Below are 25,197 nucleotides of genomic sequence, written 5' to 3' on the forward strand. Positions count from 1 at the left end.
TATTGTAATGTGTTGTGCTTGTAATTAAGAGCACTCAGATTCGAGTCCAGTAAAAACACGCTACCACGAAAGAGATTAAAGCAATGTAAAATCAAGGTAAAGCTATGCAATCGCTGTGCACTTTTGTCTTACATTTGGTTTTGAAAACATTATTGGTTGGGTTTGGGTCAGTGGTTCACTGATGATCAGTAAGCCCCGCCTTCTTGTGAACATGTATAAGGGACGTGTATCAGAAACGTACAACAAAACGTAACCTAAGTAACGAATTTCAAATTCACAAAAAAAAAAAATGTGGACACTTTATCATCTATCATCTAAAATGTGCAACCAAACCTACCCATTGTCACAATCACCAGCGATCTAGCCTGGGTAGATCGCTGGAGAACTACAAATCTGTCACAGGACTGGACTTTAAATCCCATCATGCACCCTACACACACATCAGTTCCAGTTTTCTCCCTGATTGCACACACACAGCTGGAAACGAATTATAGACTGATTACATGGACTATATATTCACCTCACACACACACACACACACACACTCATTGCTGAGTCTTGTTTCTGTTTACTGTAACATTTCTAAGCGTTCCCCTGTCTACTCTTGCCATGCTTTTGACCTTTGCCTTGTTTTCTTGTGCATGTTGTTTTGCCGCCTGTTTGGTGTCCGGTGTCCTGGCTAAATTCCCTCCACCATTACCCATCATGGCCCAATCATCCCAATCCCCCGAATTGGCTCTATCACTTTCTCTTTACTCCACCTACTGTATAGCTGGTGTGTGGTGAGCACACTGGCGCCATTGTCCTGTGGCTGCCATCGCATTATCCAAATGGACGCTGCACAGTGCTGGTGGTGTTGAGAATCCCCTCTTATGATTGTAAAGTGCTTTGGGTGTATGGCCATACACAATAAATGGAACTATATGAATACACATTAAATAAAAAATAAAAAAAATACACTTTCTGTATGTAACGTTTTCTAAAACAAATTATTTTAATACTTATAAATGTAAAAATAATAATAATAAATGAGGATTTTAATACTTATAAATGTATAAACAACCTATAAATAAAATAAACTGATCAAATTTTCACCATATAAGAGATTACTGCACTATAAAAACATAGTTACAAGATTTGCTTCGCGTTGATTTGTCAGAATTCCTGTGAAATACAGTAATGCTTTAGAACGCTTAGTTTAATCAAATTTGATGAACGCGATCATGCGTGTTGAATCGGAAGGGAGTTGCTCCGGCTGCCCTGTCCTGCACGCGTTTTGCGTGTACAGTATATGTGTGTGCGTGTGTTTCTTAGCAACAAACCTGCCTGAACGTCGTTGTCTATAGCCACTTAATCAAAAAGTTACGAATTGCCTAGAGATTGCGTTGCACTCTCAGCTCACATCATTCAAAAGAAAAGGTCCACATTGTCCCCCGATAATGTCAACAAACTGGACTGTCTTAGCAACTGACTGAACGTAAAGGAGGACTGAGTAAAATCGTTTCTACTTCATAATTAATGTTCCCAACTTACAGCAATACAACTTTACAATGAGTACAATTGTTTGTATTCAATACTTTATAATCATTTTCCATTTTTCATATCAAAAATGCCTGTATTTTGGCATAATTTTAATTTTTTTAGCAGTCCACTTGGAATCCAACATGGAAAATTTTTTTTCTTTATTGGCATTGATTGTTTTTTTGAAATTTGAATGGCACTAACATGCCTCTATTTTAATTTCTGCAATAAATATGGCTGTCAAGCCAGGAGCTTGATTGTTTATTGTGGGTATGTTGTTTACATGAAGAAATCTGAGTTAACAGTTAAAAAAAAAACTCTAATAACAATTATATTATGAATTTAAATAGTTTTTGTCTTGCGTTTACATTAATTTAACATTCGAATAGCCAAAATGACAAGTTTCAGTCTTTTAAATGTGATTAATCACGATTAATTTAAAAAAGTGTGATTAATTTATTTTTTCAATCAATTGACAGCACTAAATATATATATATATATATATATATATATATATATATATATATATATATACATGGTGTTTAAAAAAAGATAATAAAAACTGCTTTTATTCTGGCTGAAATAAAACAAATAAGACTTTCTCCATAAGAAAAAGTATTATTAGACATACGGTGTAAATTTTCTTGCTCTCTTAAACATCATTTGGGAAATATAAAAAAAAGAAAGAAAAAAATCTAATATATATATATATATGTATAACAGAATTACCCTAATAAGGCTTAAGGTTTGTTTGTATCGAGATGAGAAAGGCGCAATCCTTCAGTTTGAGCAGGAATGAGAAAAGTATGGAGAAAGTGGAGGTAAAGGGAGGTAACAGTCAGCAAGATCACATTACAATGAGCCAGCAGCACCACGATGACTGAGAGAGAACACGGGAACAGACGACTGCAAAAACACTAATGTAAAGATACAACGAAGACACAACACAACACATTAAAGGAATTAATCACAATTCACAACCTCTTCTACTTCTGCGACTTGACAAGTGTGTTTACAGGTGGGAACGGACTTGAATTGCACTGATTGTTAAAAAATACTAAATACAGAGCTGTTATTCATGTAATTGTCTCAACAGGGTGCCTAAATTACTAAGTAAATCTACTACAGTTCAAGAAGGTTTTTCTTGGTGCTTTTTAAACCCTGCAGTTCATGATAAATAGCATTTACAGTAACTCATTTAAAATGGCAATAAACAGGCAATACAATACATGGGAAACCAACACCAGTGGACATCCAATCTGTTAGGAGGTACATTGTACAATTACACACACACACACACACACACACACAATCACATGCAGTTATATATTTTCACAGTACTTCATTCTGTGTGATTTATGAGACATTTTTTCTCATGGGGATGAAATAATTGTCCGAAAAAGGCCAAGATCTACTGGTATTGCTATACTTGTGGGGACATTTGGTCCCCATAATACCATTCTATATCCAATACCATTCGAATACCATCCAAAATAGTATTATATATATAATGAATACAATTAGTATGTCCTAAACTGTAGCACTATGAAAAGAGCATGCTAAAAGTTGCTGGACAGTCTACTATTTTTATATATGGAACCGTCCATATTCTAACCACTAATATTGCCCAGAGTGCATTTGGACGTGAATTCGATTAGAACTACAAACTCGGGTGAAAAGTGTAAATAAACTACAATAGTGGCAGACGCACATGACCAACTATCAAGTAGAGAGGCTTCTCTAAAGTTGTTTGAATGACTATTAATTAATATCTAGCCACCAGGAAAATATTTAAATCACATTTGCTGTGTTATATTTCATCTGCAACAACAATGTGAACTTATATCAAGACACTGTGTAAGGAATAAAAGGTGCATGCTTACACACACACACACACACACACACACACACACATAGTAATACAGATACCCATTACTAGACTTGCACAGTTCTGTGTGCAAAAACAAATTCCTTTCTATACATACACACACACACACACACACACACACACACACAAACACACACACTGATTGCCTTTTAAAACAGTAATTGTCAGCAAAATAATCAGCTTTTTGTTTTTTCTTTCTTTGTTTTCTTTATATTAGCTTCTTTATTAATTTTATTTTATTTATTTATTTTTAATTATTATTTGTATTATTATTATTATTATTATTATTATTATTTAGTTTAATTTATTAGTTTTATTTTATTTATTATTATTTATTTTATTTTCATTTTTATTTTATTTTTAAAAAATGTTTGCTTTTTTATTTAAATAATTATTTATAATTATTTATTATTTTATTACATATGTTTTTAATTCGGTTTTTATTTATTTTTATTATTTTTTCATTAATTGTATTTATTGTTATTTATAATTTTATTTATCATTATTTATTTACATTTTTTTCATTGTTTTTTACTTTTTAAATTAATTTATTTTTAAATATTTTATTGTATTTTTATTATTTCATTAATTTATTTAATTGTATCATTTCATTATAAATTTAAAAAATAATTTAAAAAAAATATTTATCATTATTCTTTATTTTATGTGCTATTTTTTATTTTATTTACTTTTTCTTTTTTACTTTTTACCTTTATTTATATTTATGTTATTTAATTTCATTTTTTATTTATTTTTTGATTTGTAGTGTGTTATTATTACAAACTGTATGTTGATTCCATTTTCTGATCATCGCTAGCATTTGAGTTTTACACACTATCCATAAGCTATCATTATTGTGACTTCTCATAGCAGTAAGGATGTTTATACTGTAAAGACTGTAAATTCGATCCCGCTACCCCAGCCCTATCCCTAAACTCAACCCTTCAGAAATAATCTGCAGTTTTACATGTTTAAAATACTTAATTCTGTGTGATTTATGAGCAGTTTATGAGCAGTATGAACGCATTTCTTATTGCTATACTTGTGGGGACATTTAGACATTTGGTCCCCACAACATAAGGAAAACAAGGCAAACACACACACACCGAGAGAAAGCAGAATCAGGTTTTCACAAAGAGTCTCCATGAATAATAAATGATGTTGGATGAATTTCTTACTGCCTGTCTATCTCTCTGTCTGCCGGTGTTCAGATTCCACACAGCAGGCAACAGTTATAAAGGCCAAATGTGCACCCAGTGTTAGTATAAAAGGCTGTTTATGCTAACAAAGAAATCAAAGTCACAATGAGGGTTTATATGTCTAGAAAACTAGGGGTAAACGGTGCAATAGAGCAGATACAAAAGACAAAATCCAAAGAGAATTACATTTTTAGTGTTTACCTTTCTGGTAAATAAACTATTTTTTTTCTGAAAAGCAACATCATTTAAAATAAACATTTTACTTCTATAAAAATTACACTTACTTCAAAATAATTCATGATAAAATATGCAACGCAGGCTGCGTCAGAAACTTCCATACTATATAGTACGCTAAAATCAGTATGCAAGCCGAGTAGTATGTCCGAATTCATAGAATTCGAAAATCAGTAGGCGAGAAGTACCCGGATGACTTACTACTTCCGGCGAGATTCTGAAGTGCGCATCCCATGCACGCTGCGCTATCCCATAATTCCCCATGAGAGAATTCATGAATGGAAGTGAGGCGACGCAACTGACGCAGGTAGGTCACGTGACCAAGACAAAATGGCGGATGTAGTACATCCGAATTCCATTCATACTTTTCACATACTGAATAGAACGTACTTTTCTAACGGCCGAGTAGTACGTTTAAATTCAAATGCAGTACCTACTGAGTAGTAGGCGGTTTCGGACCAATCACTTTGGCTAGTTTTAAAGAACATATATTATTGTTATTATATTAATTTTCGCTAGTTTTGAAGAATAAAAAATAAATATTTTACAGTTATTGAGTAAACAAAGGGCAGCACAGCGCATGATAACCACGCACACGCATTTTACGAATTTTATCTACAGCACCGCACACGTGCATTGATCAAAACGTAAAAGTTGTAATTGTATTTTCAAAAGGAAACTGATTTCTAGTGAGGGTTATATTTTTTTCAAATTATTGAAAGGAGACAGCTGGAGAGCCACGTATTTTTGGTGAAAGAGCCACATGTGCCTTGCGAGCCATAGGTTCCCTACCACTGCCTAATGCTGTGTTCACACCAGATGCGGAACACTATTCGCGCGTAAATAGCAGCGTGAACATTTGAGGTTACTCGCTTCATTCGCGCGTCAAACCCAGCTTCATTCGCTCGTCAAATCCGCTTCATTCATGCATCAAATTCACTTCAGAACAGACGCGAATTCGCGTGAATAGCGTTAAGTGTGTCAAATGCGCAAAACGCTCAATTCACGCCGCGCAGGATGTCTATTCGCGCGTTTGCATTGACTTAACATGTAAATCACTCGCGCTTGACACGCGTTCCGCGTCTGGTGTGAACGCAGCATTAGAATGTCACGACTGACCAATCAGAATCGAGTGCTCCAGACAGCTGTGTAATAATGATGTTTTGTGAATATAGGCTCTATTAATTAATGAAATCTACACTGTGTATAAAGGTGGACTGACGATCATTAATCACTGACTGAGGAGGTTGTGCTGCATTAAATATTTCCTGAACCCCTGATCTGCTAGTTTGGAGGAGAAGTGTAATGTAAGCCAAGCCTCAGAGGGGTTTCAGGGTCTTGGTGTCAAACACTACACTTTCTCTTGCTCCTTAGGGAATTACATGTGGAAAACTAAAAAAGAAAAAAAAACAGCCTTTCACCTGGTGTATTTCGCCATCCCTGAAACTCATGGCTATTTTGAGAACGTAAATCCATCCACTGTCATGATGTAGACTGATGTAGAAACAAATGAGTGATCGGAGATGAGTCACAGCGGTTTTATAAAGACAACTATGAAGATTTGTGTTTGAGAAACTCTCAGATAGACGTCTGACCATCTGTCCTGAACTGTGGTCCACTTCGCAGGCAATTCTGGCCAAGAACCACCTACTTAAACAGGAAGAGAGAGATTGAGAGAGAGAGTCTGGCTGACAAGTGGCTTTTCACAGTTTGTTTCAGATTGTGCACAGTTTTATCTAATCATTGACACCACAATAATGTGCAGTTTGGGAAAAGCTAATTGGGAAGATTTAATAACAGTGGTGCTGTTCTATGCATAAACATACAAAAAATGTGTCCAATAAATATGTGGTAATGAGTGAACACACACTCCATTGTAAGTCACTTTAGACTAGTGTTGAGAAGTTCGGATCATTTTACTGACTCGGATCTTTGAGTCTCGTTCATCGAGATGAACGAATCTTTTTTCGAGTCATTTCGTTCATTTGCTTCAATTTGCTAAAATATTATTAAAATGTTACGAATTGCGTCCAAACACATCTACAACTAGCCCAAAAGCTTGATCACACGACAAACAGAATACTATAAGAAGGAGAAAATAATAATTCAATGTTTACCTGCTCTTTTGTCTATGAAGGCATTGTCTCTTTGCTCACCTCTTCATGTCTTCAAATGTCAGTGATTCGTTCATGTTACACTGACAGTCACATATAATCTTAACCAATGTACACAGTCTAAGTCGATAGGAGCTATGATAATTAGTTCACCTTTTAATTCAATTCTTTTTCCGGCTCTAAACGCATATGATTGGCCCGTGATGAACGAACGACTCAGACTCGATAGAGGACTCAAGAGTTGAACGGATCAGTTCTTTTTCTGGCTCTAAACGCATATGATTGGCTTCTGCCTTTTCACGATGAACGACTCAAAAGGCTTGACATGAACGATATCATCTGCACAAATGTGTGCACGCGCGGATGAACGAATCACTCCCTGAGAGGATTCGTGGTTCCAGAGTCATATTAAAGATTTGTTCAAAATGAATGAACCGTTCATGAATGACCCATCAATACTTTAGACAAAAGCGCCCGCTAAATGACTAATCAACCAGCATTTTTCAAAATATCTACTTTTTTGCTGAACAGAAGAACAAAACTCATAAAGAAGTAAAACCACATTGGGAAAAGTAAACGATTAGGGTAAATTTTACCTTTGATTGTTTAAGCTTTATTATTGTTAAGTCTTTAGTAGGGATACGCTGATACTAATTTTTGGAAACCGATCTGATCCTGATACCAAAATTCTGAGTTTCGACCAATACAGATCTGATCCTAATACTGTGCCGTTTTTTTTAAAACCTAATACAGATTTCTATACTTCAAGACAAGTCAAGTCAAGACATGTCAAGACAATCTGCTGCAGTTCAAACCGAGCTTCAGAATGGGGAAGAAAGGGGATTTAAGTGACTTTGAGCATGCCATGTTTGTTGGTGCCAGATGGGCTGCTCTGAGTATTTCAGAAACTGCTGATCTACTGGGATTTTCACGCACAACCATCTCTAGGGTTTACAGAGAATGGTGTGAAATATCCAGTGAGCGACAGATCTGTGGGCACAAACGCCTTGTTGATGCCAGAGTTTAGAGGAGAATGGCCAGACTGGTTTTAGCAGAAAGAAAGTAACTCAAATTAGCACTCGTTACAACCGAGGTCTGCAGAAAAGCATCTTGTTGAATCTATGCCACAAAGAATTACGGCAGTTTTGAAGGCAAAAGCGGGTCCAATTCTGCACTAGTAAGGTGTACCTAATAAAGTTTGTTGGTAAAGAGATTGAAGATTGGCAGGGAAATTAAAAGGGCCTGCAGAAATAAGCCTTGCTGTTCTGTGCTGTTAGTAAATACGCTTTAAACAGACATTGCAACACATCATAATGATGCATAATTGATGAGGATGAATACTTTCTGTAGAAACTCTAGAGGCTCTATCAATACAATCGATATGAGACAACATATCAGAGCACTATATGATGATCCCCTGAGTGTGTTGTTCAGTCTCACGCTGTGCTCTGCTGCCTTTTTGTTTCTCTTTACAGTCAATTTTATCTGTTCTTTCTGCTAAAAGGCAGTGGTATAGCATTTAAATACAAATACAGTATGCAACGTGTGCATGCAGTTCTAGAATCACCCTTGGACACACACACACAACATTCACACAACAGTTCTTTCAACTAAAGACGGGAATGTTTTTGGCCACTCTATTAAATAATAACAGAATATCTGAGGCCTGAATCGGCAAATTCTGCAAATGGGTTTCAAAATGCATGCTTTTTTAAATTATAGTCCTATTGTCTCTAAATTAACTACTGTATATATAAAAAAATCTAGTTTGTGAAAAATGGTCTCATTATGAGCAGGCTTATTTTGTGTTCATTCCAAGTGCTTGACCACCAAAAAATTCAGTGGACAACAGGACAGGGTGGCATTGCCGACTTCTGGCCCGGCATGCAGAATACAGCGCTTGTAGTTGTTTTTAAAACTTTTTTATTTTCATCTTTGTCTTATTTTATGAACAAAATAGAGGTGATAAAAACATTTAATTATTGACTCTGATACTGGATTGATTTCCCAAGTCATCACATTACTTCATATTAGCTTTTTACTGCACATTGCATTTGTTTTTGTTAGTTAATGACTCATTACCTTACATCATCTTACGTTTACTTGTTCAAATTGGCATTCTTTGCCTTTACAATCAAAGCAGCTGCTAAAAAACATCAGGCTTGCCGCAAAGCTTGCTCATTTACTGTAGTTTTTAATGCAACTTTTCACAGTAATGCGCTGTTCACGTCTTCCAAAATGAATTTTAAACATTCATTCATTCATTGATTTTCCTTTGGCTTAGATTCTTATATATCAGGGGTGGCCACAGCGGCCAACTATTCCGACCTATGCTTTATAATGCCCTTCCAGCCGCAATCCAGTACTGGGAAAAATGTAGAACTAATTTCTGATTAGTTGTATTAATTTAATTTATAATTAAAAATGTATATATATATATTATATTTTTATAATTTTTATAATTTTAAAATTTATATATATGTCAAAACAATTTTTTTAATGAGAGTCATTTCAGTCAAGGGAGTTCAAGCGTCTGCCAGCATCTATGCCAATAAAGATATTGTGCAGTGAGGCACAATTGAGCCTTTTTTTTCTCACATTTCTGGGTTCCTCTGTAGCAGAAGTCGTCATAGTTGATAAACTTAAAAGTGCAGTGAATAGGCGAGCACAACAAATATATATATATATATATTTACAATCCTATTTCTTAATCAAGACTTTCAGAAAAAGGAAAAAAACACTGATAACAGCAGCCAAAAAAGAGAATAACGTCAAATTTACTGTCCAGCCCCCATAGACACTGCTTTACAAACACCTTGCGAAAGCGTTTTTTGTAATTCGATGCAAAAATGATATAGTAAATACTTACATACATGAATACATACATATTAATGTATACATACGTTTAAGGCGACGCAGTGGCACAGTCGGTAGTGCTGTCGCATCACAGAAAGAAAGTCGCTTCCCCCACAGTCCAATAACATGGTACAGGTGAATTGGGTAAGCTAAATTGTCTGTAGTGTGTGTGTGTGTGTGGATGTTTCCCAGAGATGGGTTGCGGCTGATAGAGCATCCGCTGCGTAAAAAACGTGCTGGATAAGTTGGCGGTTCATTCCGCTTTGGCGACCCCGGATTATTAAAGGGACTAAGCCGACAAGAAAATGAATGAATGATTATACGTTTAAAAAACACGTAACTCATAACTTGTGTCTAGTGCATTCAACAGCGCATCTACCTCTTTTCAGTGCATTCAGTCGCGCCTCACCATCATGTTTCCCAAGGTCATCATCTCAGCCACTATCTGTGTCTCAATCTTCTGCACAGGAAGTATATCGACCCTGCTGAAATCCCAGCGAACTGACACAGAACGGATCAGAACTGCAGCCACAGTTCATCTTAAACAACACAACACAACACAACACATGCACATTCACCCGCAGCTGAGCAAATCCATGCAAATGTCAACCTTGCCATGAAAAAAAATCAAGTTGTCACCAAATTATATCAGCATCTCCAGCAGCAAAAGACCACACACATCAAAAGCTACTGGTCAGCCCACGTTTCAGGAAACATTCAAAAAACAAATCGCTTGTAAATCAACATCCAAGCATGCTGTAGACCTGAACAGTGCAGTAGCTTAATATCCAAAGAAAAGAAAGATATGCAATAGGGATGAACGATATATCGATGGCCGTATCGTTATCGGCTGATAAGTGCTATTTTTGATGTTATCGTTATCGGTCTGATATCAAAATTAGGTCGATATCTTTAACATATTGAATAGAACTGCCTGCCTTGCCAGCCTGATCTCACGAGGAAACGTAAGTATTTTACGTTTTGTCAGTTTAGTGGCTAATTCGTTTAGTTCAGTTGTACGAAAAAATACGATTTTATAAAGGAGGCGTGGCACCCAACCCCACCCCTAACCCAAACCGTCATTGGGTGATGAGCAAATCGTACAAAATTGTATGAATTGGATTGTACGAATTTATACGAATTAGCCACTAAATGACAAAAGCTACAAGTTGCGTTGGCCTTGCCCATGCGTGGGTCGAACATGTCCAGTGCACTATAACAGAGCTTTTTTCTCACATTGTTTATTCCTTCAAAGTCCGTCCTTTCTTTGTGTGGTATTGCTGTGCGTTAACATCTCAGTAAGTAAACATATTCCTTATCATTGTAGATATGTCATTGTGTGATTTGGTTAAAATTGCCTCAGGAAAAATATAACATGTGTAAACATAATAGCTAAATGCTAAGCAATTCATTGGGTTGTTTGGAATCTACTGTAATATGATCATTTGTTATTATCAATGCGTTGCTTTGCCATGTGTTGTTGATGTAAGATTGCATTGCGTTTGATCTGCATATTTATAATGATTATATCAAGCGCATCACGCAGCACCTGCAGTTTAAGTTCCAAACTCACCGAGGTTTATCAGAAACCTTTCACCGATCATTTTTCTGCCGATTCACAGCAAGCACAAACATAGAAACGTGGTCTGATTGACAAGCAGCACCAACATGTGTTCAAAAGAATCTAACGAATCTATGCCGCATTTTCTAAAGTAAAACACTATCCGTATTTATCTGTCAAAACATCTCTCAAAACATTTTTGTTTTAAAAACTTTATGAAGTTAATTTAGTTGTTCACTGTATAAAAATATAACATTCTAAAATTTTCATATTTATCGGCTAACATATCGGTTATCAGCCTTCAAATCTCAAGTATTATCGGTTATCTATTTCGGCTAAATAATCCATATTGGTGCATCCCTAATATCTAAAGTTGCCTTTTCAAGTTGTAAAGAAATCTTTGTGTCTGAAACTAATAAAGACAGCGGAAGTCAATGATTTACTTTAATTATCTAGCCGGACATGTTCACTGTTCCTAATATTTTCATTCATTCATTTTCATGTCGGCTTAGTCCCTTTATTAATCCGGAGTCACCACAGCGGAATAAACCGCCAACTTATCCAGCAAGTTTTTACGCTGAGGATGCCCTTTCAGCCGCAACCCATCTCTGGGAAACATCCACATACACATTCACACACACTCACACTACGGACAATTCAGCCTACCTAATTCACCTGTACCGCATGTATTTGGACTGTGGGGGAAATCGGAGCACCCGGAGAAAACACACGTGAACGCAGGGAGAACATGCAAACTCCACACAGAAACGCCAACTGAGCCGAGGCTCGAACCAGCAACCCAGCGACCTTCTTGCTGTTAGGCGACAGCACTACCTACTGCGCCACGGCTTCACCACCTAATATTTTCAATGTTTTTTTTTTTAAATACAAATTTTTTTTAATAAAATACAGTGTGTTCAATTGAGAAACACCTAAAACAAACCAGTATTTTTGCTTATCTAGAAAATGCTTCATGATTTAAGGGATTTTAGACATTTAGACTTTAGAAACAAGATGAAGAAAATCACTTTTTGCAGTGTAAAAATCATGTAAATACTTATTATTATTTTCTAGACAGCAATAAATTGCAGAAATGTAAGTGCACCCCTCACAAATCTCTCACTCTAATATTTTTTTTCTATAGGATGCTTCGCAATATTTTATTTGTGCACATACATTAGATTAGTCAGTACTGAAGCCAAATCTGGAGCTAATCTAACAAAATAACTCACAATAACGGTTCAAAAATTAGTAGCCCAAATTTATGTTAGAGAATAAATATTAAATAACATTTTGTAACATAGAAAAAATTAAGAGAAAAAAAAAAAAAAATATATATATATATATATATATATATATATATATATATATATATATATATATATATATATATATATATATATATATATATATATGTATATATACAGTTTAGTTAAATTTTGTAGTTTGTACATTTTTGCAATATTTTGCATGACTTTAAATGTATTATCTTTCCATTTCTAAAGATGTTCTGTGACTAAAATATTATTTTATTAAATATTTCTGTTTAATGATCTGTTAAATTTCTGTTAAGTAAATAATCTGTTTAATTTCTGTTTAAGTTTTATTCAAATGCACCAATAGATATAACCCCTATTCACTGAGAAATGGATGAAAATATTCATTTTTAAAATTAGGTGTACTCTCAATTATGCTGAGCACTGTCTACTGTTGTGTTAGCATTCACTACACGTTCACATCGCCTCATAGAGTATGCCTTCAGCCCTTATAGTGTACTGTGGAGAGCCATATTGGCACACAGTGTTTGCCAGCATCCAATGTTTACGCATGTGTGCATCTGCAAAGAGACAGGTGGCTTTCTATGGCATCCAACCACAAATCACGCCCCTCTACTGTACTGTACTCTACTGTACTGTAGCGGGGAGGTACAGTATGTCATGAACGCGCGCATTTACACACACACACACAACACAGTCCACATTCATTCACTTAATTCTTTTAACCAACCAAAATGTCTATTTATTTTCTGAGTAAAAGCATCCCACCATGCACTTTTGTGTTTAATAGACGTACAAATTGACGTAATCCAAACGTAGGCGGCTTGGCTAAAACAACACACTAAAAACGCAGGGTTAAAAACTACCCAAATTGGGTTGTTTTTCCTATATGAGCTCATTTGTCCCATTTTTGACAGTGTGCCATCATAAATTGTGAAAATAACCAATTGAAGAAGGTTTTAAAAAGAATAACCAATAAAATAACCAATAATAGATTTTATTATGTAAATGGACAAATTCTGACTGAAGAAATGAGCTGAGCAGTTTGTTATTTGCCTACAGGCTATAGTTTGTCATTTAAAACTAGTTTTAACAAGTTTGTTTGTTGTTAAGTTTGTTTGTTTGTTTGTTTGTTTTTGTTTGTTTGTTTGTTTTTATTATAGATAATAAATTAGTATTTTTAAAATAGGTACTTTTTTGTATTTCTAAAGATTTAATCTCTTTACATTATACATAAAACTCTAATAATACGTACAAATACACGTAATCCAAATGGAGGTGGCTTGGCTAAAACAATACGCTAAAAAACACAGGGTTAAAAACTACCCAAATTGGGTTGTTTTTCCCCTACTGCTGTGTAAATATAGGACAGAACACATCAGGGGTTAAATTTACCCAAGTAATTGGGTTATTATTTTTAACCCTATAAATTGGGGTTTTCTTCGCAATAATTGGTTATTTTTACTTTAATAATGGGTTAATTTAATCCAAAAATGTCTGTGAAAGATGACCCAGCAATTGTGTTGTTTTGACTCGGCATCACTGAAGTATGGTGGGGGATGTGCAGTTTTGATTACAGGTGTACAAAAGGTAGTAAGAAATTATTTATTTCAGAAAGGTCTGACTAAGGGTTGCTATAGGCATGAATCTCATTTTAATCATCTGAAAATGCAAGGAATTTGTGTGTATTTTACACTATTTTAATTGCATTTAAACAAAATAGTACACAATATGTGATATCCCATGTCAGCCCCTGCTGTGAGCTGATTTGACCCAAAGAGCTGGGTTGAAACAACCCAAGACTCTGAAAATAACCCCCCAAAATTACCCAAATGCCTCAACCCAAGATTTGGGTAGCACAAATAACCCCATATTTTTTAGAGTGAAGCTAATCACTGAGGTGGCATAAAGTTGGTTTTATATCCGCACGTTCGGACTTTCTCTTTAATAATTTCATTTCAAAAAAGTATTACTTGCAAATTCTAGATAGGGACATCATTTTTGCAGCCAATTATTCAATGACTACATTTAAAAGTTAATTAAATAGTGCTAATGTTGTTCTTAGATGCGATTTCAGACGCAATATTTAAATTAGTGTGGTAAACAATACGGCACCTCTAAATGAACGAATATGCAAATAGCAGCAACTTTACCTCAATGACTAAATTCAGGATGTCAGTGAAGATCTAATAGAGAAAAGCCCAAATCTAAAATGTAATAGCCCTAAAGTAGACTAGTCATCAAATACAGGGCTTTGTATTCTTATGTCAGGCTCGTAGACAGGGGGTTCTTGTGGTTCACCCCGCTTCTGACAAAGTCCAGAATTTGGCTCCTATATGAGCTCATTTGTCCCATTTTTCACAGTGTGCCATCATAAATTGTGAAAATAACCAGTTGAAGAAGGTTTTAAGAAGAATAACCAATAAAATAATCAATAATAGAAGGATTTTATTATTTAAATGGACAAATTCTGACTGAGGAAATGAGCTGACCAGTTTGTTATTTGCAGGCTTTAGTTTGTCATTTAAAACAAGTTTTAAAAGATTCCCAATTTTTATTATTATTATTTTTTTTGTGGTTTGTTTGTTTTTATTATGGATAATAAATTAGCATTTTTAAAATAGGTATTTTTTCGTATTTCTCATGATTTAATCTTATTACATTATACATAAAACTCTAATAATTTACAGTTTAAATGCACATTTGTAAATAAACATACATTTTTGCAAACAAAGACTAGTATGATAAGCACTTTGACAAAAATGTTTGTTGCATCAAAAAGCCTGGTAATGATAACCACCCGACAAGCTAATCCTAAAATGATTAATAACGTCACTAAAATTATTAATGTCACTCAAATGCAGTATTTATACCTCGAATAACTTCAAAAATGGTTTTAATAGGCTGGCTAGGGGTCTGTATGTCTAGATTTTCACTGGCAGACCAAATTTAGTCTTGTTTTAGACAAGCGTCTAACCTTTAGATGACTAATTGAAGAAGGTTTTAAGCAGAATAACCAATGAAATACCCAATAATAGAAGACTTTTATTATTTAAATGGACATATTCTGACTGGGGAAATGAGCTGGCCAGTTTCTTATTTACCTATAGGCTAGTTTTTAATTTAAAACAAGTTTTAACAGATTCCCTTTTTTGTTTTTATTATGGACGATTATAAATTTGCATTTTTAAAATAGGTATTTTTCGTGTTTTTAATTATTTAATCTCTTTAAATTATATAATCAATTAATAATTTACAGTTTAAATGCACATTTGTGAATAAACATACCTTTTTGAAAACAAAAAAATAGCATGATGAGCACTTCGACAAAAATCTAGGAAGTATTTTTGTTGCATCAAAAAGTGTAGTGATGATAACCACCCGACAAGCTAATCCTAAAATGTTTAATAATGTCACTTAAATTAATAAAGTCACTAAAATGCAGTATTTAAACCTCGAATAACTGCAAAAAAAGATTTTAATATTGTCTGCATGGATTAGATTTTCACTGACAAGCCAAATGTACCCTTGTTTTGCCAAGCCGTCAACGTTTAGATGTCTAATTGACGTCTATTAAAGTATTTAGATGTCTACTAATGCGCTGACTATGTTTAGACGTCTGTCAGACATCTATTAGACATCTTTTAAAAACCAAAAAAGCTTGCTATTTTTCATTGACATGCCGCCTCATGTCCACAGAAAGGAATGAAATGAAGAGAGAGTCCCGGCTTACCTTGCAGCCAAACATAAGCGAAAGCGTGCGGTTGCTACATATAAGTTTACACTGGCACATCACCGGAGAAAAGCACTTGAGGTTTCTCAGAGGAGGAGACATCACGTCGACACCCATAGACACAAAAACACGGCGATAAAACAGCCGTGATATGAGCGTTTAATTAGTGGAGCGGCGCTGAAACTCTTCCATCCTCAGAGCTGCTGATGCTGAGCAGATGAAGAGGACGATGATGAAGAACTGGCGGGAGGAGTTAGTGACCGCACTACATAAACAATGATGGTGTGAACTACGCCAACCAGTGGACTGTGAATCTCTGGCTCTCAGTCGATGACGCTTAATTAGCATTATTAAATAATTCATTCATTCAATTACTTTCTTGTCGGCTAGTTCCTTTGTTAATCCGGGGTCGCCACCGCGGAATGAACCGCACATTATTAAATAATAATTAATAATTCCTTACATTTATGTAGCGCTTTTCCTGACACTTGAACAGCTTTACATTTTTTTGGCGGGAAACTGATTTGGCTGCTCGGTGAAAGTCACAGAAAAGCGCCGTCGTAAAAAAAAAAAAAAAAATTATTAATTAATTACTAAAGTAATTTAACACTGCTGAACTAATTATATACCCTTAAAAGCAAAATTATTAGCCCTCCTGTAAAATTTTAATACTTGTTTTAAGTGATGTTTAACAGAACAAGGGAATATTTACTATTATTATTATTTATAATTATAATAATAATAATTATTATTATTATTATTAAATATTTCTTATTTCTTTTAGTTTGGTCGGAATAAATGTATTTTTTTAAATATTTAAAAATAATTTTTGGTCAATGTTGTTAGCGGAAATACTTGTTTAAATTCATCTATCAATATTAATACTAATTATTTTAAATGCACTTTAAGCTGAATACCAATATCTTGCTAAATAACTAGTATAATATTGTGTACTGTCATCATAGCAAACAATATATATATATATATATATATATATATATATATATATATATATATATATATATATATATATATATATATATATATATATATATATTAGTTAATAGAAAGTAATTATTTAATGTTTGTTTTTTTATCTCTCTATTAAATTTCACTGTTTGGAAAAAAATTAAAATTTTACAGGAAGATATTACAATTTTACCAATATTGTATTATTTTATTAAAATATCATGCTTAGTTAAATTTGCTAATGTTATTAAGTTATATATATATATATATATATATATATATATATATATATATATATATATATATATATATATATATATATTTTTTTTTTTTTTTTTTTTTACATCAATTATAATTTTGAGAAAAATCAGATCTTGACTACTATACAGTATATATATATATATATATATATATATATATATATATATATATATATATATATATATTTTTTTTTTTTTTTTTTTTTTTTTCCATTTTACTTTCCATATTGACTAATGTTTTTTATTCAAACACACTGGAATAAACTGGAAAGCCTGTTGCCAATAATAATATTGTACAATTTTATTCCCAATTAAACTGTCATGCTTGATTTAATTTGTTTATGTTATTTAATTATTTAAATATTTTTTTAATGTAAATATATTCGGTAAATCACTTAATTTTATCACTGCCATGATGCAGGTGGAGTTGTGATGCACCCCATGGCCATACAGAGCTATTGTTGTTTCACGATTTGAAGTTTAATGCAATCATCTCTTGTGATTTAATATGTTTTGGCAGAGAATACACTGCAAAAATGTCTCATCGTATTATACAGTCAACATTTGAATTAAATCAAACTCTTTCATCAAAGTTGCTCCTAAAACCAAATGACTAATAATAACAAATACCATTTTTTTACAATAACATACAATACAAATATTCATTGATTTATTACTTATAATTTTATATAATGTTTTTATAAGTAATGATATTTTTAATAAATTTCAGATCTTGGCTACTATATTTTATTTGACTTTTTTATTCTCATTTTACTTCCCAAATTTATTTATGTCGTTTATTAAAACACACTCAAATAAACTGCCTGTTAACAATAATAATATTAAATAATTCTATTCCTAATTAAAATATCACGCTTTATTTTGAATTTTTATATGTTATTTAGTTATTTTTAACAATTTGTTAAATGTATATACTAATCAAATCACACAACTTTATCGCTGCTATAAAGCAGGTAGAGTTGTGATGCACCACACGGCCATACAGAGAAATTGTTTCACTATTTGAAGATTAATGCATTAATTTCTTGTGATTTAATATGTTTCTGCAGAGAATACGCTGTAAAAATAATAATAATAATAAATGTTATGAAATTATACAGTCAACATTTGAAGTAAAGCAAACCCTTTCATCAAAGCTGGTCCTAAAACCAAATTGTGTAATGACTTATGCCAATATTTTTTACAATATCAATATTTGTTATTGATTAAAACATTAATATTTTATAATAATAATAATAATAGTTTTGATAAACTTCAGATGTTGACCACCTCTTCTATATTTTAAAGCTTTTAATTTTCTTTATTCCTCAGTTTTATTTCTTTATTTCCTTTATTATTTCCTCAGTTGACTTGTTTGTGTTGTCCACTGAAACACACTGGAATTAAATGGAAATCACAACAAAAACCAAGCAATAAAATAAAATTATAACTATATAAAAAAGCAATTTGCTTACCATGACAGACTTAAATAAGACATTTTTTGTATTTAGCTTAAAAAACTCTCACACAGAAAAAAAAATAATAAATTAAAATTGTCATGATGATGATGATGATTTTTTTCTTCCCATTTCAGCATACATATCTCACTAAACTGCAACAGTACGAATTAACATAAATAAGAATGCAGATTGGCAAGTCTGGTGAGGTGTTTGGAGGTTTAAACAAACTGATAATGAGCGTACAGCGCCCTCTAGTGGCGTCAGCACGCAGTGGCCGTCCGTCAGCGTGCCCGCGCACGTCATTCGCAGGCACAGTTCTTTTTCTCAGCGCGTTTTCTTTATATATTTTATCCATTTCGTTGTTTATTTTAACAAACGACTCACTTGCTGATTCCTACGCTCTTGCGCGAGCTGTGACAGTCCGTGTCTCGCTCGGAAGCGCTGGAGATCCAGATGAACAGGATTGTGAATTCATCTCAGGAGCGACTGCGGACGCCAGTGACGTCACTGTACAGCAGACACACTCTGCGGCTGCGCGGTGGCGCCAGTACATTCCGCGCATCACGTAAAAATGATCACAAAACAATGTTACTGACAGAAAAACAAGAATCAGCTCGAGACGCGGACATACGATGGCCCCTAAAGTATTTGGATGCTTAAAGACCCTTGGTTTACCCCAAAATTGACTCACTATATAGGCTACTCTCCGTCAAGTTGGAGTTTCTTTATTGTGTCAGGCCCGTAGCCAGCCTGCCCTGCTGAAAAATCCAGCTTAAACCAGCATAGGCTGATTGGCTGGTTTTAGCTGGTTGACCAGCCTGGTTTTAGAGGGGTTTTGGCCATTTCCAGGCTGGTTTCCAGCCATTTCCAGCATGGTCTTAGCTGGTCAGGCTGGAAAATGACCAGCCAAATCCAGCTAAAACCAGCTTGACCAGCCTGGTTTAAGCTGGATATAGCTGGTTTTGGCTGGAATCTCAGCTTGGCTAGGCTGGTCAAGCCGGTTTTAGCTGGTCATCTCCCAGCCTGACCAGGTAAGACCAGGCTGGAAATGGCTGGAAACCAGCTTGGAAGTGGCCAAAACCCCTCTAAAACCAGCCTGGTTGACCAGCTAAAACCAGCCAACCAGCCTAGGCTGGTTTAAGCTGGATTTTTCAGCAGGGTGGTGAAAGTGGTGGTACTTATTTCTCAAAATGTGGACTAATTAGCAGTTATTCACCTAATTTTCTATTCAATTATTGTTTAAACACTCCAATAAGTGGCATTTAAAGCATTTTTTTAACTGGATTAGCTTGTTGTATCCTCCATTTTTGATGTACCAAAATATTTCCTAAAGATTTATAATAAACAAATATAAAGAGCTTTACGAGTTTCTTCTAGCCTCTCTTGAAAACTAACAACAGCCAACTCTGTTAAAGTAGTTGGGTAAAAAATACCCTAACATATAACCCAACTAGGTTATTATAGCACCTTCCCAACTGGGTTATTTTAACCCAATACATTGGGTTATATAAATTTAACCCAACGCACTGGGTTATTTTGATTAAATGCATTTTTTTCCATTATGGTGTTACTATCATTACTAGTACTACTATTAGTTTTATAATTATGATTGTGTAAATAAATGACGCACAGTATTCACAAATATTTTTTTCATTACATTTTAGCTTCAGACACTTTTGTTAAAATAAATCAAGAATCACAAACAATGAAGAAACAGAACCAAGAGCAGACAGGTATAAACTGTGCAAGCAGAAAATCGCGTGTTGATTGAGCAGAATATGGAGCTCTGTGTGCTGTAGAGACTGTCCAGCAGCTGCAGCTGGCTTCACTCAGTATCCACAATGTACACAGCATTTTACCCACATCCCAACACTTCCTAAAGATGGTCTGGAATGGTGAAACAGTTATAAAAACACAACACAGAAAGGTAATTTGATTTAAAAAAAAATAACACTATTATTGTGTTATTGCTTAAATGAACTTTATAATACAAAAACAACATCACGCATATTAATACAGCTGTTCTGTGTCAGTCGACTATTGAAATTTCAATTTTTAACCCAACTGGTCGAGTTATTAATAAATAACCTAACAACGGTTAAAAATAACCCAACAAAGCACCAAATATTTACCTGAACTTGTTGAGTTATTAATAAATAACCTAATAACGGTTAAAAAAAATAACCCAACAAAGCACCAAATATGTTTAACTCAACCATTGGGTTAAATAAATAACTCAACGTTTTTTGGAGTGTAATTAGTATATAGACAGCAAAAGTCAGTCTAAGGCACTCGAAAACTGTGAAAAAAATTTACTTTACTGACATGGCCATTTCTTAAAACTGCGCCTACACATTTTGATAACACTTGACTTCATCAGGGTAAGCGGATGTAGCCGCAGCTTTAAGAAACAGCCAGAGGCTTTTTATTATTTTTTCCACATTTCTTGAGTGCCTTGGACTGATTTTGATGTTTATTCTGATGAATCCCTTTCACAAAGAGCACCGACACATTATTTAAGCTAGCCCTGAAAACTTTTTGTTTGATTTTGGATTGTTTTTACGCAGCCTAATTAGTATTAAACATTAACATTACAGGCTGCTTTTGGTGCTTCAGACCTTTTCATTGGTCATTTTTTTCTCTCTCAAGAACAAGGATCAAGATTTAGAAGTTAGGCTATACTTGTAAAATGTTTTGTTTTTTTTAACAACAGTATGCCAATAGTGACAGCTGACTTCCCTTATGTCATATTGTGCATGTTCTTAAAACCTTCGATGGGTTATTTTCACAATTTATGATGACAGAGCAGTCAAAATAGGTTAAATGAGATTATAGTGGCAAAAAATCTGCACCAATGGCAAATTCTGGACCTTTGTTAGTTTAGCTGGTCCCACTTTATATTAAGTGTCCTTAACTACTATGTACTTACATCAAAAAAATAAATACAATGTACTTACTGTGTTTATAATGTATTTGAGAACACTTGTGGTGCTCTTGAGTTGGGAAAGGGGTTGGGTTATGGACAGGTTTGGTGGCATGGGTAGGTTTAAGGGTGGGTTAATGTGTAAGGCAGGGGTGTCAAACTCAATTCCTGGAGGGCCGAAGCCCTGCACAGTTTAGTTCCAACCCTGCTCCAACACACTTACCTGTAGGTTTCAAACAAGCCTGAAGGACTCAATTAGTTTGATCAGGTGTGTTTAATTAGGGTTGGAACTAAACTGTGCAGAGCTGCAGCCCTTTTGGAACTGAGTTTGACACCTGTGGTGTAAGGGATGGTCAACAGTGTATTTAAAAATGTAACTACAAAAGTTAATTACAGATGTAATTACCAGGGGCGCAACTACACATATACTGAGAGGTATGCGGGTTGAAGTTTTGTAACTAAAATAAAATAGTTTTGAACAAAAAAAGTTACCAAAAGGCCTGATGTATCAATATGACACATAATAAATTTATAAAAACATGTATATTGTATAAAATGGATCTTGATAGAAGGATTAAAAACATTTCAGTTCCAAAAAATTTGAATATTCGGACAATTTGTTCATGTGTCAACTTTAACAGGGTTAAGAATCATTATAATCAAGTATATAATATTTATATAGGTGAATTTTTAATCCAAATATTTTATCTGAAATATCGGTTTATGTGAAATAGGTCTGTACTTACATAAACATACATTTTGTGTGATCCCTCTTATTTAGGCAAAATAATTAAATAATTAATAATAAATAATAATAAAGAAAGAAAAAATTCAGATTAATCTTATAACTTTTGACCTCAACTGTACTGTATGTATGATTTGACAGTTTTATTTTGATAAAAATTGTAAAAAAAAATCTAAAGTCACATTTACATGAACACTTTACACTTGGCTCTGCGACTGCATGTTATTGTGTTGATTTTGAATTAAAATGTGTGTGCCAACGTATGCAACTCATGGTATAATTTTTTATTTATTAAAATACAATATTATACTCATACAAAATGCAAAAAAAAAACATTTTTAACAAAACATATTTATTTATTTATTTATTTTATTTGAAACTTTTAGTAAGGATAATTTCAAAAATAGTTTTGGCACAATGGCGCCCCCCCATGTGTGGCGCCCCTATGCGCCGCATATACTGCATACCCCCTTTTTGCGCCACTGGTAATTACATACATGCATTTAATCAAGCATAAGTACACAGTAAATACATGTATTTACACAATAAGTAACAAACTATTAACTCCTGTGTAAGTACATATTAGTTAAGGCCACTTAATATACAGTTGGTGGGACTGTTTACCTACGGGCCTGTGTGTTAAGCATAAAATAAGTTCATTTGAAAAAACTAAGAAACCCTTATAACCCCTGACCTATAGAAATGAAAAAACAAATAACATGGAAGTCAATGGTTACAGGTTTTCGGCATGTTTTTAAATGTCTTCTTTTGTGTTTAATGGAAGAAAGAAACTTTAACAGGTTTCTGACGAGTGAATGATGAGAAAACGATGGCTGAATTTTCAGTTTTTTGGGTGAACAATCACTTAAAGTCACTTTCAAAATGTGAATGTCACTCCACATGTTAATAAAGTGTTAAACTGTGTGGCATTTGCAAATTAGGAGCCCACGCGTTTCTTATAATTCATGTTTTAAGAAAGCCAAAGAAAGTTTCCATCTGCTCTCAAGGTGATTGTAGTAGATGTTAAGTTACTCTGCGCTCTGTGGTGCAGTGAGTAGCACTGTCGCCTTAGAGCAAGAAGAGTACTGGTTTGAGCCTCAGCTGGGTCAGTTGGCATTTCTGTGTGGAGTTTGCATGTTCTCCCCGTGTTGGCGTGGGTGCCCCCGGTTTCCCCCTCAAGTCCAAACATATGCGCTATAGGGGAATAAGGTAAATTGTACGTAGTGTATGAATGTAAATGTGTGGGTGGAAGTGTATGGGTGTTTCCCAGTAATGGGTTGCAGCTGGAAGGGCATCTGCTGCGTAAAACATATGCTGGATAAGTTCATTTCGCTGTGGTGACCCCTGATTAACAAAAGGACTAAGTCGAAAAGAAAATGAATGAATGAATGAATGAATGAATGGAGTTACACTCAAGTACACACAGGTGTCCGGAGCTAATTACTTTCTTTTGTATTCATTTAATTATTTTCTTTTCGGATAAGTCCATTTATTAATCCGAGGTTGCCACAGCGGAATGGACCGCCAATTTACCCAGCACAATTTTTACGCAATGGATGACCTTCCAGCTGCAACCCAGTACTAGGAAACACCCATAAACTCTCACATTCACACACACACTACAACCAATTTAGTTCATTCAGTTCACCTACAGCGCATGTGTCATGCGGGGAAACCCTAGCACCTGGGGAAAACCCACACCAACATAGGGAGAACATGCAAATACAGAAATGTCATGTGACCCAGCTGGGACTCGAACAATAATCTTCCTACAGACTCAGAGTAGTTAAAGTCTTCGTATAGCAGAAAAGCTGTTGGTCTTGGCAGTTGTGGGCAGAGGTCCAGGTTTGTGTGGTGTTAACTGTGTGTGTCTTTCCAATGGATCACTCAGTTTCCATGGATATCGATATGCTTGGAAACAAAGCATGCCATAATGTGAAGGCTGCAACAAACACATCTCCCTCACCCTCATGCACAGCTTTCAGTATTTACAGGGAACATAGAAAAAGGCCATTTAGATAATTTGTTACTTAAACAATTAATCCACCTCAAAATTAAAATCTCATTATTTTCTCACCCTCAAGTTGTCTCAGGTTGTTATTTTCTGTTTAACACTAAAGAACATACTTAAAAGAAAGCTGAAAGCCTGTAGCTGTTGATTTCCATAGTAGGTAAAACAAATACTATAGAAGTCAATGGTTACAGGTTTCCTGCATTCCTCTAAATACCTTATAAACTTATAAAGGTTTTGAACATGTAAATGGTGTTTGAGCATTCAGTACATCATTGATCAGCTTTTAAATTTAAATCAGGCTGAAGTTTACATAAAAATAAAAACTATGGAAAACTCGTGCACTGAAATGGAAAAACAAGTTCTGTGGAAGTGCATTTAGGTTTGTCCAGAAGTGACGAACCATCTGCTTCCTGTTTAGAGTCTGCAGTTTTGTAAAGATCTGA

The 25,197-nt window shown here is 34.4% G+C and overlaps 1 protein-coding gene across 6 annotated transcripts in view; it reads right to left on the reverse strand.

Annotated features, from left to right (window-relative positions):
• The window catches only part of dlg4a (discs, large homolog 4a (Drosophila)), a 226,871-nt gene that overhangs the window by 114,487 nt on the left and 87,187 nt on the right, over nucleotides 1–25,197 (reverse strand). For 2 of the 6 annotated variants that reach the window (XM_009302019.5, XM_009302018.5), the window contains exon 1: nucleotides 16,384–16,628. The exons of the other annotated variants lie outside the window; for them this stretch is intronic. In XM_009302019.5, the coding sequence (XP_009300294.1) occupies nucleotides 16,384–16,500 (117 nt within the window). In that variant the 5' untranslated portion in view covers nucleotides 16,501–16,628. Of the gene's footprint in view, nucleotides 1–16,383; nucleotides 16,629–25,197 lie in introns of those variants that run through there. 6 annotated transcript variants of the gene reach the window in all.

Source organism: Danio rerio, chromosome 5 (genome assembly GCF_049306965.1).
Source record: "Danio rerio strain Tuebingen ecotype United States chromosome 5, GRCz12tu, whole genome shotgun sequence".
Taxonomy (NCBI): domain Eukaryota; kingdom Metazoa; phylum Chordata; class Actinopteri; order Cypriniformes; family Danionidae; genus Danio; species Danio rerio.